Source organism: Leguminivora glycinivorella, chromosome 8 (genome assembly GCF_023078275.1).
Source record: "Leguminivora glycinivorella isolate SPB_JAAS2020 chromosome 8, LegGlyc_1.1, whole genome shotgun sequence".
Taxonomy (NCBI): Eukaryota; Metazoa; Arthropoda; class Insecta; order Lepidoptera; family Tortricidae; genus Leguminivora; species Leguminivora glycinivorella.
In genome coordinates, this window is record NC_062978.1 from 22,862,112 (window position 1) to 22,880,108 (window position 17,997).

The following is a 17,997-nucleotide window of genomic DNA, read 5'->3' on the forward strand; positions in this document are numbered from 1 at the left end:
CAGCTTGCTCTCTCTATTATTAGATGCTCAGAGAGTGTGGCCTTCTGCCACACGCATTAATTCACACTTTACCTACGTGGTATCACTAAATGCCCCATACCCCTGCAAGCGATGTAAATAACGCTCGCAGCAATCGACCCTCTCTCTGACGGATTTACATTTACTCTACACGGTTGACAGGGGGTTTTTACACATGGGCTTAAAAAGGTCGAATTAAAATTGTTAAACGGGAAGAATACGAGATGTGGATAAGGTGGAAGTGATGGGTCCTTTTTCAATGTCACTTCACATTTTGTTGATTTAACGCAAAATTTGACAGCGTTTCTGGTCTTATGTGCTTTTCAAACGTTTTACTCTTTTATATTGATTTAAACTAACACGATCTTCACTCATATTATTAAATTAAAACGGGACTTAATCGCGTAAAACTTACGTTTTATATTTAACCCGACGTTTCGGACATGACATTACGTCCGTGGTCACGGGTAGACTGGCTGGGAGTTGTATCAACATCTTCTAGCTGTACGAGTTTTTCGAACTACCCGCACTTGATTGTCATCAGTCACTTTTACGCTAGGGTTGCCACTCTGCCTACATACAACACTCACGACATCCGATGGTATGAGACGGGAAGTTTTCTCACGTTTACACTTGCCAATCACTGGATTTCACGAAGATGAAATCCCTTGCCCTTCATTTTGATTGAAATTACGATGTTTCCGATGTGTGTTGTAATATTTAAGAAAATAATTTGATTTGTCACATACTTATTCTAATTAAGTTAATCTTAAAAAAAAAACATAATGTAGGTACTGGAGTGAAAACTGAGTGTCTTGGTAATAGCCACCTACACACTCAGTTATATGTGCCTTGGTAATAGCCACCTACACACTCGGTTATATGTGCCTTGGTATAGCCACCTACACACTCAGTTATATGTGCCTTGGTAATAGCCACCTACACACTCAGTTATATGTGCCTTGGTAATAGCCACCTACACACTCAGTTATATGTGCCTTGGTAATAGCCACCTACACACTCAGTTATATGTGCCTTGGTAATAGCCACCTACACACTCAGTTATATGTGCCTTGGTATAGCCACCTACACACTCAGTTATATGTGCCTTGGTAATAGCCACCTACACACTCAGTTATATGTGTCTTGGTAATAGCCACCTTACACACTCAGTTATATGTGCCTTGGTATAGCCACCTACACACTCATTTATATGTGTAAGTGGCCACCACACCACAGAGTATGCACTCGCATTCTAGTCCAGTGTATGAGGAGCTTAATCCATATCCCACAGTCGACTTCTATGACTCCCACGGGAAAGGGTGGTAAAATTCTTAATCCGTCAGTCCGTCACCACACGGTGAAAAAACACGATGAAGGTGTATCAAAACCGTAAAATGTTCTAAGAACAAATTAAATTATTTTCATAGGAAATATTTTAATTTGTGTTTTTTTAGTAGACACACTAATAATTAACTATAAACTGAAATAAATGTCATATACAAAGAAAAAACGACCAAAGCCCCTACACTGACACTGCAATTGACACTTGTAGCATTGGACACTTGGAGGCCTTGGTCATTTTTTCTTTGTATATGACATTTATTTCAGTTTACCGTAAAATGTGCTCATTAAATCTGCCTCTTTATGTGTTCGTTCTTGAAGACTTCTTTTGAAACTATATCTGTCTCTTTCTCAGATGAAGGCGTGGACTGCGACAGAGCAGGACACATCGTTGCCCTGCTGCCGCACGCTGCACATCAAGCATGCAGCGTATGCGAGCGCACTCTATACTTTGGTAAGTTCTTTACTAGTCTTTATGTCACAATATAATAAAGAGTACTATCCTACAGTATGGCCTCCACGCTGAAAGTGCCACCCACCCGCTCTCGGTTACCTAACAGTTACCGTTTGTCAAGGTACGCCTTCGCTTACACGAGCTTAGACTGTTTCGCGTTTCTTTCATATATTGAGGTGTGCTTATGTAGTGTTCTCCCGGGCAAAAGGCCTCTTCTAAATGTAACGGGTACAGTGAGCTGCAAAATTGCATGAAGAACTTATGAATGAATTCATTGATAAATTTGCCATGCACTTTTGCAGCTGATAGTACTCAATCACCTATAAAAAAAACATATTTTGCTGAAAGCGTCAAGTTTCGACACGGTGCACTAGACCAGAAATCGCTCCGTTGACGAGGAAAAAATGTTGAAATAATGTAATCCTCAGATCTCGTTTTATCAAATGATAACTGAAACATTTCTTACTTCACTCCCTGTAATGTACCTCTAATCCAGACCACTCTAAAGAGAATAGTTGATTATGTAATGTCTCATTGCGGGGTAAAAACATCGTTTTTTCTGCTCGACTCTCAAGCCACTGGTATTTCAGAATTTCGAGTAAAATACGCCCACGGTATACCGGCATCTCATCGGACAGACCAAAAACTGCCTGCACCCTGGCTTTCACCATCTCAGCAATTCCCGAAAATTTTGTACATTTGGATCACGTCTCCGATTTTGACCAAAATTGGTAGGCTGAGAAAGTCCATGATGCTGAGCAAGATCCACTAGAAAATGTCCTGGGTAGTTTGTATGAAACTTTCCTTTTTTAGGGTTCCGTTGTCAACTAGGAACTCTTATAGTTTCGCCATGTCTGTCTGTCCGTCCGTTCGTCCGTCCGTCTGTCTGCGGATAATCTCAGTAACCGTTAGCACTAGAAAGCTGAAATTTGGTACCAATATGTATAATTGTATATCAATCACGCCGACAAAGTGGTAAAATAAAGTGTGATATATTGTTGGATAGGTATTTAAAAATGAATAAGGGTTTATTAAAATAAACTTTTTAACAAAAAATAAAACCGCCTTCAAAAATAAGCGCGTTACAAAACACGGAGAAACTAAAAAGCCAAAAATAATAAACCTTTCAATTCAGATTTCTTATCATATTGCAATAAGCTAAACATCCAAATTATAAACAAATCAATTATTTTTGTAGTCGGTACCAGACCTATTCGTCGCCTTGCTATTGCCTGTTTGCCCCACCCAACCATACACAGGCTGGTACCGACTCCAAAAATAATTGATTTGTTTATAATTTGGATGTTTAGCTTATTGCAATATGATAAGAAATCTGAATTGAAAGGTTTATTATTTTTGGCTTTTTAGTTTCTCCGTGTTTTGTAACGCGCTTATTTTTGAAGGCGGTTTTATTTTTTGTTAAAAAGTTTATTTATTTGTTGATTTTTAGTGGTTTAATATCACTATATTATATGTATCAGTCCGAATACATGTACAGTAGTGAAAGAATTATCCTTTAACTCCTAACCATTGAGGAGTTGACCTTCCATCATCAGCTCAGCCACATAAAATTATTACCATCAGACGTAAATACTGGTGTACCTTTGCAAAATAGACTAAAAACATTACATGTGCCTATAACATTTGAAGAGTTCCCTCGATTTCTCCAGGATCCCATCATCAGACCCTGACTTGGTGCCAATGGGACCATCTCGGGGTAATACCGGTTCGATCAAAAAAAAAATTTTGAAAATCGGTCCACGATTCTCGGAGATATCGAGTAACATACGTACAAAAAAAAATAAAAAAAAATAAAAAAAAAAATTCAGTCGAATTGAGAACCTCCTCCTTTTTTGAAGTCGGTTAAAAATAGTTTTTTGATAATATTAATATTTTCGGAAATAATCGCTCCTAAAGGAAAAAAAAGTGTGTCCCCCTCTAACTTTTGAACCATAATTATGTTTAAAAAATATGAAAAAAACCACAAAAGTAGAACTTTATAAAGACTTTCTAGGAAAATTGTTTTGAAATTGACAGGTTCAGTAGTTTTTGAGAAAAATACGGAAAACTACGGAAACCTATACGGAGCGTGGCCCGACACGATCTTGGCCGGTTTTTTGTTACTAAAAAATGTATAAAAATCTGGTAACAAAAACTGCTCATCTATGGTATTCCATTGGCCCCCTTAATCATCATTCTAGCCCAGTTTCCCGAGTGCATCCCTATCTTAGATCAAGATCTTACATCAGATGTAGATATCGCAACTCAAAACCACTAATTGAGATTAAATAGAACCTAAACTTTTAAACTTCGGACCGCAGATTCAGCAGTTCGGAAGTTTAGTTCTATTTCTAATTCCATTAAGTTGGTTAACACTTAAGTCGTAGTTCCCTTTAGTCCTTCTGTTATAAGATCTACACGGGAGTATTTTCAATAATTATAACATTCTAATAATTAAATATCAACAAACGAAGTCAGGTATTTCAATTCCAGGTATTTAATTATTATTGTAACTGAATCAGTCAATACAAGCTAGTAATTATTGTCGTTTGGCTTACGCTTAACCTTGTTATTAACTTCCGGTGTTTCGGGTGTCCATGGGCGTCAGTGATCGCTTACCTTCTTTGTTTGCCTCCTATCGCATAAAAAAATGTACCTTAAAATCATCCATTAAACATACTTCTTCACACCACACCACAGTAATTTCGTCAAAAATTCTCGAGTGGCACATACTAGCGCGCCGGAAATTTCAAGTTTAAGCTTGAGCGACTCGGCCCTCGCGATATTTGTACATGCCTTGGCGTCTAGATGTAGGTACAGCACAGACATATTGTGACATTGCACATTTTAGCTTAACAATTTAACAACGGCAGTTTTAAATTTGTCCCGAACGTAATTACTTTTTGCGCATAGCAAGGTCTTTATGTGATCTAGCAACTGGATCGATACTGGATGACAGTTCGATTATCCAATCAGAATCAGCTGTCAACAAAGGGTGTTGCCAGAATACAAATATGCACGATTTTCACAATTATTAATTATTTAGAATTTACAATTTAAATGTAATTAATAAATCAGAAAATAGTCACTTAATTGTTGGGAAATTATATGGAATTTTGTGCACTAGGATTTTCAGTTGGTTGAAATTTATTTCCGCAGAGGACTGCTGAGGTGGTCATTTTAGATGTTATCCCCAAGCCTCTCAAGGTCGTTAGGGCTCCTGAGATCATTTCCTGCACTTGCTAGCTGTCTCCGGTCCTGTTCAGGCCTCCAGTGCCTGCTTTTATTTATCGAGTTTCATCTTCGATCCAAAAAGTGATCAGATTGATGGAGTGCTAGCGGTCAATCCTTGTGTAGCCTAAGGGCATTCTGGAGGAATATTTTCCCACCATGAATTGTAAGTAGAATATTATGGGTGTATTAGGTTGATCACATTATTGTTCCTTGCCTCAGTTTAATTTGACCACGTGTGTCTATTTCCAGTCTTCTGGTGGACTATGTGGAGGGAAGGGTCGTCAGAGCTGAGAAAATGAGCTCTCTCAAGTTCCAGCTGGTAAGGAAATCAGAATAGTAATTGTCCACATTTAATAGGTTAGACCACATTCACTTTTCTAATGATGTCTTGTTTTCCTTTTCAGCTGACTGGGAACTAAAACTACAACTAAAACTGTGTTTAGGCCTACTCCAGGCGAAGAAGGTGCTCTCAACTTGCTGATGCGTCGGTTGCGGTTGTGCTTCATTGTGTCACAGCACCTGGGGCGACCAGCTTCAGCTCGCAGAAGGAGGGCTTACACATTGTATTAGCGGTAACTTCTGGCTTGAAGGTTGGTGTCATTTTCTTTCTTCATGGAAGGCAAGATTACTTAGTTTAGTTAAGAAGAATTCCTATTATCTATGTTGGCACTGATAACTAGGGACTAACAGAACTTAGGAACGCTTGTAAATCATTTAGAATTGAACTATTGCACGGCCCAGCTCTACCGTCTGGCAATACATATTAAGGTGCTAGCTTAAGCTTAGAATAATGATTTACTGGCTATAACTTGCTTTGTGTCCATTAGACAATAAAACTGTGTGTCACAATCTAACCGTTTTCTTTCCACCCAATTAGAGACCTGAAATCTTGAGGAAATCGTAGTGCACCTTAAGTACTTTTTTGATCTTTGTCGTGGCGGACGATCCGCCAAAGTTTTAAGACTCATTTTGTGTAAATTTATTGTCTGGGGTTTTCCCATACTTTCCCCTTTTGCCGGGCTGGGAAAAGTCGACCATGACATTTGGGACGAAGCCGTAAGTGTTGTTGTACAATGCTGTTCTTACTTGAGGCTTGAGGCACTGGTCCCACCGCGAGCTAGTAAACTATGAGCTATCGGCTATAAAACGAACAAAAGATAATCACTCCCGTGCAAATAAAAGAGACACCGCGATCTTTATAGTTACTCGCCCAGAGGTGAGCTATCAATATCGCCGTGTCTCTTTTATTTGCACGGGTGTGATTATCTTTTGTTCGTTTTTATAGCCGATAGATCATAGCTTACTAGCTCGCGGTAGAACCAGTGCCTGAACCAAGATTAAAAGTCGAGATTGCCCCCTTGTACGTTGAAGACTAATGTTGAGAGATCGAAACTCTAAAATGATTATTGGCAAAATGCGAAAGAGAAGTGGCACTGTCACAGACATGGCGTAGTTTAATTCCTGTGTATTAATTGTAGAATTCCCCCAAAAATAGGACAGAATCTGTAACGTTTATGAAAAAAAAAACCGGCCAAGTGCGAGTCGGACTCGCGCACCGAGGGTTCCGTACAAACCTTATGAGGAAATGGGTAGTAAGGTTAAAATTATTTAAAAAAAATATATTATGTGATGTAACTAAAAATTTATGGTTTTCGTAATTTTTCCTTTATCTATGCTATAAGACGTTGCTTCGTACCAAATTTCAAGATTCTGAGTTCACGGGAAGCACCCTGTAGGTTTTGATTCCCTTGCAAGTGTCGAAAATTTGCGGCATAAACGGCTGTATCTTTTGATTGCGTTGGCTTAGAAGTTTGATTTTTTCACAGCTTCAAGGGACAGTAGACCTGAGTAATTGATATAAATTTCAGCTTCATACCTCCACGCGTTCCTGAGAAAAAGGGTCTTGACAGACGGACGGACGGACGGACAGACGGACAACAAAGTGATCCTATAAGGGTTCCGTTTTTTCCTTTGAAAATGAAAATGAAAATGAAATGAAAATGAAATATTTATTTTTCAAGTAGGCATATTACAATGCGCATATGAACGTCAAATAAAGCTACGCCGGCTCTAACCCTACGCCTCAGCCTCGAGAAGATTTCAGTCCCCCCTCAGTTGGGAGGGGGGTATCCACTATGGGACCGGCAAGAAACTCGGCGGGCAACTTCTTTTCAAAACATTACATCTTATAACTAACATGCATTAAATAACAAGATACAATTTAACATGCAAAAGTATTCATCAAAGAATATTAACAGACTAGGTACTCTATGGCAATTAATTTCAATAAATTATATTATTGCTTAATAATACGTCGTTCTTCTTCAGAGAAAACATATGAAATTGTCACAGAAGAAAAAGATAATATGAATCTCAATATTATTAAATATGTAATTTACCTACACAACATAAAATATAAAATATTTGATGTGCTTTCTTATCTGAACTGTGTCCTCTATACATAATACAATTATTTTAATTGCTATTCGTTTTTTGTAGTTTCTGGTTCGGGCCATGCATGTTTGTCTGTCAAATAGTCCTCGACTCTGTAATAAGCCTTTAACATCAATGATTTTTTTAAGTAGTTCTTAAGAGCTGGGAGGGGTAATCTCAAAGCAGTGTCAGGTAACTTATTATAAAAATGAATGCATTGCCCAACAAATGACTTCTGTACTTTACGGACACGAAACTTCTTTATGGCAAGCTTATTTTTGTTTCTAGTGTTATAATTATGGATATCAGAATTCTTAGTGAAACAGTCTAAATTCTTAACAACATAAATTATACTATCATAAATGTATTGGGAAGCTACAGTTAAGATATTAATTTCTTTGAAGAGTTCTCTTACTGATTCACGTGTTCCTAAGTTGTAAATAGAACGAATGGCTCTCTTTTGTAATACAAAGATAGTCTGTATGTCAGCTGCTTTGCCCCAAACCAGAATACCGTATGACATTACACTGTGAAAATAACTATGATACACTAGGCGAGCTGTCTCAACATTAGTCAGTTGCCTGATTCTCCTAACGGCGTATGCGGCTGAACTTAATTTGCTTGCTAGTTTCCTTATATGAGGACTCCATTGTAGATTTTTGTCCAATGTTAAGCCAAGGAACAGTGTTGTATCTACCATCTCTAAGCATTCATCATTCAAAAGTATTTTTGTATCGATTGGTTTAACATTCGGCAGAGAGAATCGAATACATTTGGTTTTCTTAGAATTAAGAAGTAAATTGTTGACAGTAAACCACTGCAGTACATCAGCTAACGTGCTATTAATTACATTGTAATCCGTAGATTTTCGGTCAACATTAAAAAGCAGTGATGTATCATCAGCAAAAAGTACTATTTCACAAAAGTTTTTTACTATACATGGCAAATCATTTATATAAACCAAAAACAGGAATGGACCTAAAATTGAGCCTTGTGGCACTCCTAATTGGACAACAGTCCCGCTAGAGCGAGTTTTGTTAACAACTACTGTTTGTGTTCTATTGCTAAGGTAAGAAGACATAAAGTTTAGGGCATTTATAGACAAACCATAATGTTCTAATTTCAAAATGAGCGTTCCATGATCCACACAATCAAAGGCTTTTGAAAGATCACAAAACACCTTTTGAGGTACGGAACCCTAAAAAACAATAGGTATTTAAAACACAATGACAACCGTTAACCCTAGACGCCGATCGAAACGCAGTCTGTCCCTGTCGCGCCAATACGGAACATAGCTACGAAAAAGATATTATCGTAAGCGTTTGTGCATTAGGCTACGTACCCTGTGGTTCCAAATAACCTGGGGGCCGATTTTTGAGTCTCACTGTCACTAAAATACCGGTTGAAAACGGTGAATTGCCTATTATTTTCAGTGACAATTTTCTGAATTCGAACGCCGTGAGACTCAAAAATCGGCCCCCTGCACCAAAGTCTTTCATTCTGGCAAGGGCGTGATACAAGCGTGTTCTATTAAGATATACACCTGTGTGGGCACACTTTGTACTTACCTATTTGATTTTATCTCTGAACGCGTATTCCGGGCGTGGCAATTGAAATCCATGCATGAATGAGTTTAATAGCTTTCGCGAGTAACGGTAGTTTAAATTAAACGGTTATTACCTTTGTGAGAACTGAGAACTTGTATGTAGGTAAATGTATAGGTATTAATATGTAAGGGACCAACACTCTCCTGAGGGTGATTGCAGGAAGGGTTGATAGCTTTCTTATTACTCATTGGATGTCAATGCATGTTCGAACCAATGAGCATTATGCTTTCTACTAACATTAGCGTAAGATTTTTTTTAAATTGTTTTGTTTAAATATGGATACCCGGTGTTTGAAATAAATATTTTATTTTTCATTTAATTTTTCATTTTCAATCAACAATGTTCTGCCTTTTGTTGCGCAGTTGTAAACGAAGTAGTTGTCGCTTTAAAGCTCCGTTGACGAAAAATATTAAACTCTAGAGCAGTAACTGGAGTAATTAAGTCTCAGATCTAAAGTTTTATCAAAAAACTGATGTGTGAGATGTTTCTTACTTAACTTCCTTTAATATATTTGAAAACCATCCACAAAAGAAGTGTCAAATATTTTTAACAAGTTATTTGTGCAAGTTTATTAAAAAACTTTGAATCTTGTAAAATTAATCCTATCCGTTGAATAAGTATCGATAATGTTGGTCCATTTATTGTAAGCAATGTCAGTAATTTTAATTTCCACTGCCAGGAAAATGTTAAAATTGGGATGATGATAAAAATGCCAATGTAATTGCACAAATGCCAAGGGATTTATAAAAAACAAAAGAAAGAGCTTTTGAATTCCGGAGCAATATTTCCTAAAATAATTTAACTGAAACAAAAACCGATATTGGATTCCTCGAAAATTTGGGAATAGAACGAATATTGGAGCTTTTCCAAAAATGAATGGCACCATACAAAACGATATCGGAATGAATAGTCAGTAGGTAGGTATGAAGGGAACAGAAATGACTTTGATTTTGAACATCTTCTCTAAAACTATCTCATCTTATCTTATGTCTGTGCAGGTTTTTACGGATACACTTCGACCCATTGTAATCTTTTGTAATGTTTTGTTTTAATTCAGGAGCTTCTTGACCATTTCCATTCCTGTCCCTCGGTTCCAGGTTATCTGTTCCAAAGTTCTTCATTCCTTGTCGGAGGATGGTGACATTCGCACATAGGTATTTAGTTGTCTCTTCGTGCAAAACTTCGTCAGTTTTCCAATTTTTTACCCCTAAAGTAATTCCCAAATTGTAAACAAAGTGTACCCAATTTTGTAAAACAATAGATTATTATGCGCCATACTTTTTTAAATAACTCAGTCCCTGCAAGTGATCCAAAGTTGGTGTCATACAACAAAATAATGCTATTACCTAATAAGCTCTTTCAAACGAGCCATGTCCCATCTGTATACATTAATGGGACAAAATGCCCATTCTCCTTTAGTGCCGATGCTGAATGGAAACTAAACCAAACGTATAGACTTCCATTCAACTACACATTCAATAGCTTGCTCTAGTAAACCTTTTCACACCTTTCGAGGCTAGCCTTTGGAAAACTAATTTCATTTGAGCTTATAGTGGACGCCACGTGTTGACTTGATTGGTTACGCTACGTGGTATTTCGCTCGGTCAAATATATAGGTATTAAAGGACATTCTTACAAACTAAGTCCGCATTAGTTACCATATTTGTTATGGTCCACGATAACTGTTTAAGCACAGTATAATAAAGAGTACTATCGTACAGTATGGCCACACTCGCTCCTCGCTGAAAGTGCGGCTCACCCCCTCTCGGTTACCTCACAGTTATCGCCTGTCAAGAACGCAAACACCAAACAGTCGACCTGTTATATTTCACTGATACAAGCATAGTACGCGTTCACATACACGAGCTTAGACTGTGTACTTGGAACGCCCCTCTTTCACATATTTGATCGCCAGTGTCCGAGGTGTGGTTTAAGTTTAGTCTCTTAAGTCAAATACAAACCTATATACCTTCCTTTCTGGGATAAAACTATCCTATGTTCTTTCCCGCTACAAAAATCTCAGTACTAAATTTCATTCGTTGATGCTTACAAATTTCCACCGTTTTTTGAATAGGTATTTTAAAGAATGATTCTTGATATAGGAACCACCCTAACTCGTTCTACTTCGGGACTCGGGAGGTATACTTTAACAAAATTGTAATTAAATTGGGTTCCGGATAAAATCTACCCGAGCAATTACCACAGAGTAAATAATACACCGTTCAGTAAATAATAATACATATATAGGCATGTACTATTCTCGTATCCCATAAAGTAAAGGAACATAAATTTCCTGCGCCGTCAGCATTCGATAAGCGTACATAGACGTATTAATTAAGGTAGGCAAGTCAAACGGTTATCGCTAGATGTCGTATCTGGGCAGCCATTTATTATGTACATTCCGAGCGTTAGGTATTTGAGGTACCGGGATGATTTCCCGCCTTCGAGAATTGGAGCGCACCTTAGTTCAAAGGTATTTGAAGATTGTATTTTGCAGTTAATTTATAGGTAGGTCTATACAGCGCGTAAACGTAATAAGGGCGATAAATGAAACCAGGCGTATAATTCAATATTGTTATCATTAATTAAGAGGTGTTTTTGATTTACTCTTAATTTTCACCCCATAATGAATTTTTGCAAAAAATCTCAGCAGCAATGTACTGTAAACGTGGTTGCGATGACAATCAATGACAACTGTCAACGAGCGTTTAACGGGAGTGTGTTTGCATTACGTTGCGGGCCGAATTAATTTGTATGGATAAAAAAAATATTTTAATTTTAAGTAAAAGTTATCTAATTACATTTTATACGTCCTATACTCACCACCGTTAAGAAGTTCGCCCGTATTAGGTTTACACCCTGTATAGATTAACCCTTTACCGCATGGATTTTTTAATCTCTACGAATTAAATATATGTGATAAAATAACATAAACGTAATAAAATAAAAAATATGAAAAAAATCTAAATTCAACCTAATTATAAATATTAGTAAAAAACCACGAGTTCCAGATTAGGAATTATATGCATCAATGGCTACGCCGTGTCCCTGGTCTAATTTGGAACAGTATGCGGTAATATGTATGGGAACGAAGATGACAAAAAAAATACAGTTTCAAAAAACGTTTTTTACTTTTAATAATTTCGCGTGAAAAAGAAAACCAAAGCACTTGAAGACAATATAAAAATAAACTTTTTACATGAAAAACAATGTCGTCAATAATTTTACGTGAAAAATCTGGAAACAATTGCGGTCTTTGTTTAGGCAAAAATAACATCTGCATTTGTGGCAATATATATGCGATTTCAGGCTACAATGTTTGTAATACGATACCTAAACTGTAAATTTTAAATTGTTGATTTTTTTTGGAAATAGACTATTTTTTATCTTATTTTAAAATACTTTAAATAAAATAATATATGTACGAAACACTGACTGCATGAAGTTCCATATTTGTCAAACTCACAAAAAAACCACTAATGCATACAGTTCCACATTAGTCTAATCTATTTTACCTATAACGCATAGTGTTCCATTTTAGGAACATACTTTAACGACATCATACATAGTAATTTAAATATAAATACTTATGCGTTTTACCATAAAATCATGCGGCATCCATTGTTTTAATAATTACTACTTAAAATATATTTATTACACTGAATACAATCACGAAAATCGTATATCAAAGTTGTAGATCGCACTTGCAACTAAAAATTGCCGAACGTCGGTAGAAATGAAAACGTTTCATGGACCACTAACTAGATAGAAGTCATAACGAGTACAGAAAATGTTCCGTAATATGCATACTTTATACCCGGTAGAAGTTGAACAAAACAAATGACATTTCAATTGATTTACGAGGAAAATAACATTACGTTCCAAATTTGGAACCATATGCGGTAAAGGGTTAATAGATCCAAATTAGTACAGAGTGAAATCCAGTGTTTAAAATGTGTTCATTTAGTGAGTAAGTACTTAAAATATTTCATGAGCACTTTTTATAGGACCAAACTAGAAATCGCGGAAAAAATGTTTCTATGTCGCAATTTCGTTTTCTTTCAACCCCTCAATTGCCAAGAGTGGCACTGAAACTTGAGTAGTTTCATGAGCTTTGTACAGGCGAAATTGTATGTATATTTTCCGTGGGAAAGTAAATTTTCAGGTCGCGTTGCGGTTCGGTTGTGTGTTAGCACTATAGACAATTGACAGGTAATTGGTTTGATTTCACAATTTGTGCGTAGGTACCTAAGTAAAGTCAACGGTAGGTACCTACACTTTTGCATGTCGAACAGGGGGCAGGGTAGCCATCAGTCCTAGTATAGAGGGAGCGTCCGAGTGGGGTTTCAGTTTTAGTCCGGGTTTAAAAAGGTAATGGGTTTTCAAATGTAAACCAAGACATTTTTTACTGTTTTTTATAACACTGACTATATTAAAAGAAACCGGTTGACTTATCCGAGTTTTGGGCTTTAAAATCCGGGGTTTTGGCGAGTTTTGTCCTGGTTACCAAATTTTAAAGATGGCAACCCCAAACAGGGGTCGTATACATAGATTAAAACGCTACTTGAAACTTGAAAGCTCATTAAGAGCGTTCCGCTCGTAAATATGCAATAAAAAGGCCCTCCCGCAAACTTGTGACAATGACCACGACGTGCCAATTTTACGAGCCCTGATAACCTATAAAACGTACACGTAATAGGCGGGTCCACTTATCACCAAGGGCACACCTCGGACACTGGCGATCAAATATATGAAAGAGGCGCATTCCTAGCACACAGTCTAAGCTCGTGTAGGTGAACACGTACTATGCTTGTAGGAGTGAAATATGACAGGTTGACTGTTCGCGTTTTTGACAGGCGGTAACTGTAAGGTAACCGAGAGGGGGTGGGCGGCACTTTTAGCGAGGAGCGGGAGTGGCCATACTGTACGATAGTACTCTTTATTATACTGTGCCAAGGGCGTACTTGGGTTGACCAAATGTACTGTCCTGTTGGTCATATTTAAATATAACGTTAGGTAGGCATAGAGGTAGATTTTCGTTAGCCTGGCGAAAGCTATAGTCTGTATTGGCGTTTCAGAAATGCCACTTGGCTACGGGGCCTGGATCACTTTGTGGTTACGAAGGCAAACTAGGTATTTGAAAAAAATTCGCTGGAGTCGGGAGGCTCCACGTTCGCGTTCCAATCAATTTTGGATTCAATGGGAAAATTGGAGATTGATCAAAAAGTAGAAATTTGATGCGTTTTACATATTGATGTTTGTTCCGTCGAGGAACAGAGATTTTTAGTTTTTAATTTCTTTTCTTGATATAGTTAAATAGTTATTTCATTTTCATACATACAAGGCAACACAATTTTGAGAAAGAAAACTTGTTTCCATGTATATGTAGCACAGTTTTTTGGAGCTGGCAATTACAGAAGTCCCAAAGCGACTTTCCGGTGCCCCACCACGCCACCTGGCGGATATATAAAAAAAAACTCTCTCTTCGACCGTGCGAGCGCCATGATCTGCGCTCCCGTTAATACGAATTAAAAAATAGTTATCGGTGCACCGGCGCGACATAAACGTGAAAATTGACATTTTAAGTGATATTCCGACCAGTGACCTAAGCTTCCGTTTATATGTGACAATCGTTTTAGTGTGAGGATTTTCCCAAAGTGTTTCCACGTGGCCCCACAAGCGCCTCTGGACAAATGTAAGTAGCCTCACCAATTAAACGCCGCTACATATAGTTTTTTGATCCGTTCGATCCGGATTTTTCTTTCTCACGTTGTGTTGCCCGTGTATTTTGCGGTATTACGTACCCATCATTCCAATTACATACGTTTGTAGTTCAATTTTTCATTGTAATTTCCGCCATCTTTGCTCACGGCAAAATGGTACCGAATCCTACAGACGGTGTCGAAACCGACACATCGTGTATGACACAAGATTTATTCGAGCGAGATCTAATTCTCGACGAATTAAAACGAACATTACAGTTCGCAGCAACGAATATAGAACAATTTCGTTCAAGAACTTCCGATTTAACAGCGCACCAGCGAAAGTTTACCAAAATTCAAACTAAGATCGAAAAGGCATTAATTAAGTCTAATAGCTTCAACAAAGAAGCCAACATTAAGATTCGAAATGATTTCAACGATTTATATTACGCGATAGTTACGCATTTAAATAACCTAAAGGAGGTAGATGTAGAAAAGCGGCGAGCGAGCCGCATTCCTGTGCCTAGCCAACACGACACGTTTATGAACGACCGTCGAAACTTGCCTAAATTGTCGCTTCCTGAATTTCACGGTGAAACTACTGGCTGGCCCGCCTTTTTCGACTTATTTCAATCGTTGGTCCACAACAACAATGCCTACACTGACGCGGAAAAGTTTAGGTATTTACTACTTTCGGTTAAAAACGAACCATTTAATTTAATTAAATCAATTCCCATAACGGAAAGTAATTATTCAATTGCGATCGATGTTCTAAAATCCCGTTATGACAACAAACGCATTATTGCGTCACAACATCTAGATAAATTATTCGATATCGATTCTTGTTCCGCGCGCTCATCAGTTGTTGCTATGCGAAATTTGCTTAATGTTTACCACGAAAATATTAAAGCACTTTATATTTGGAGTTTCCGGTTAAAGAATGGGACTTCGTTCTGTTAAATTTATTATTACGTAAAATTCCCGTTAATACGCGAAAAGAATATGAACGTTCTTTAACCAACCCAAGTGAAATACCTAAAGTCCAAACCTTAATAACATTCTTAGAGCGCGAACTTACGGCGGAACAGATGATTACAGTTTCCCATATACAGTCCACAAAAAATAATTCCTTAAGTACAACAAATAAAAATAATTTAAATTCAAATCAAATTACACCTAAACGGGTTTTAATTACGAATACGTCAGACCAAACTCGACCGTATGTCGATACGAATAAGGTTCGATCTTGCGTGAAGTGCAAAGGCTTCCATTCACTTCACAAATGTTTAGAATTTTTAAATTTGTCTACTAAAGATAGATTCACATTTGTTCAAACAAATAACATTTGTTATAATTGTTTATGTTCCGGACATGACTTACGTAATTGTAAATCAAGTTTTAAGTGTCGTAAGTGCAATAAGAAGCACCACACCTTAATTCATTTAGATTCGGACCTTACGCGTACGCGACCCTTCCCGGCGAACAATGAAGCCGCGGAACTAGTTGCCGTCTCGCTCGCTCTAACGGAGCAGTCGCAGCCCGGCGCGGGCGCTGTCCCGAGCCCATCAGCTGTTCACGGCGTGAATCAAAATAATCTAGGTTTAGGTAGTGAGCCTCATACGGTGTTACTGTCAACTGCGTTGGTTGACCTTTATTACGAAGGTAATAAAATTGCTACAATTCGTTGTATGTTAGACGGGGGCTCACAAGCAGCTCTTATTACTGAATCGTGTATGCAACGATTAAATTTACCGCGACGAAATGTCAGCGAGCCGTTGGTAGGTGTCGGTGATTTACCGCTCAACCCTAGGGGTACCTTCGTGTGCTCAATTTCGCCCAAGGGCAAACAAAGTCCAAGTATTCCTTTGGAGGCTACTATTTTGTCAAAATTAACCCGTCAAATGCCTAGTGTACCACTAGCACCGTACGGGGAATGGCCTCATTTGCAAGGGCTCGCTCTAGCCGACCCTGAATTTCATAAACCTCAGCCGGTTGACATGATACTTGGCGAGGACATTTTCATGGATGTCATTCGCGAGGGTATAGTCAGGGGTAAACCTGGCACACCCACAGCAATCAATAGTGTATTTGGTTATTTACTAGGGGGTAAAGTCAACTTTACTTCTAATATTTCGACTCCACGCCATACTTGTTTTACGTCGTTCGACAACGACAATCTCGAGAAGTTTTGGGAGCTGGAGTCAGTTCCAGAGATGCGGAGTTACACTCCCGAAGAAAAGCTATGCGAATCCCTTTTCCAAAGGACGCATACGCGCGATGAGACAGGGCGATACATAGTTGCTCTGCCATTCAAGCCCGATGCACCGCCCCTCGGCGAGTCTCGGCAAATTGCTCTAGCACGTTTCCACAAACTGGAATACCGTCTAGAACGAAACCCCCAGCTGAAGGCGGAGTATCACGCGTGCCTCCAGGAGTATGTGGATCTTAACCACATGGAGCTCGCGGACGATAACCCCCCCGCTGGCGCGAGTTATTACATCCCGCACCACTCGGTGTCGAAGATTTCCGACACTACCCGAACTCGTGTTGTCTATGATGCTGGTTGTCGCACAACGAGTGGCTACGCGCTCAATGATGCGTTGCTAAAAGGGCCTAAGTTACACTTAGACATAGTAGATGTACTTCTTAAATTTCGAGTACATAAAGTTGCATTTTGTTCTGATATTAAACAAATGTATCGGAATATTCTTGTACGTGAGAGTGATAGGGACTTTCAGCGCATCCTGTGGCGCAAGTCGCCAGAGGAACCTCTGCGCGATTATAGGCTGCGTACCGTTACTTTTGGTATCAGTAGTTCCCCTTATCTCGCCTTGCGCACAATTAAACAGCTCGCGCATGACGAAGCCGAGCGTTTCCCGCTCGCCTCGCCAGTCCTCCTAAATGACGTGTTCGTCGACGATGTGGTGACCGGCGCAGATACCTTAGCCGAAGCCCTCAATCTGCAGCAGGAGCTGATAGGTATTTGTGCCACGGCCGGGTTCGAATTGCGAAAGTGGCAAAGTAACTCGCCAGCCATTCTCGCTGCCACGCGACCGACAGAGTTTCATGGTGAGCGGCGCGAAAATGTTCATTTTGCCGAAATGGAAAATGACAAAGGGGTCAAGGTCCTTGGACTTCAATGGAATCCAAGATCTGACGCATTTAGTTTCAAAGTTCAAAGTTCTTCGCAGGCCTGTACAAAGCG

At 38.6% G+C, this 17,997-nt stretch overlaps 1 protein-coding gene across 2 annotated transcripts in view; it reads left to right on the forward strand.

Annotated features, from left to right (window-relative positions):
* LOC125229205 overlaps positions 1-17,997 on the forward strand; it is a 182,750-nt gene that overhangs the window by 16,890 nt on the left and 147,863 nt on the right. For both annotated transcript variants that reach the window (XM_048133998.1, XM_048133999.1), the window contains exon 2: positions 1,718-1,816. In XM_048133998.1, coding sequence (XP_047989955.1) covers positions 1,718-1,816 — 99 coding nt within the window. The remainder of the gene's footprint in view (positions 1-1,717; positions 1,817-17,997) is intronic.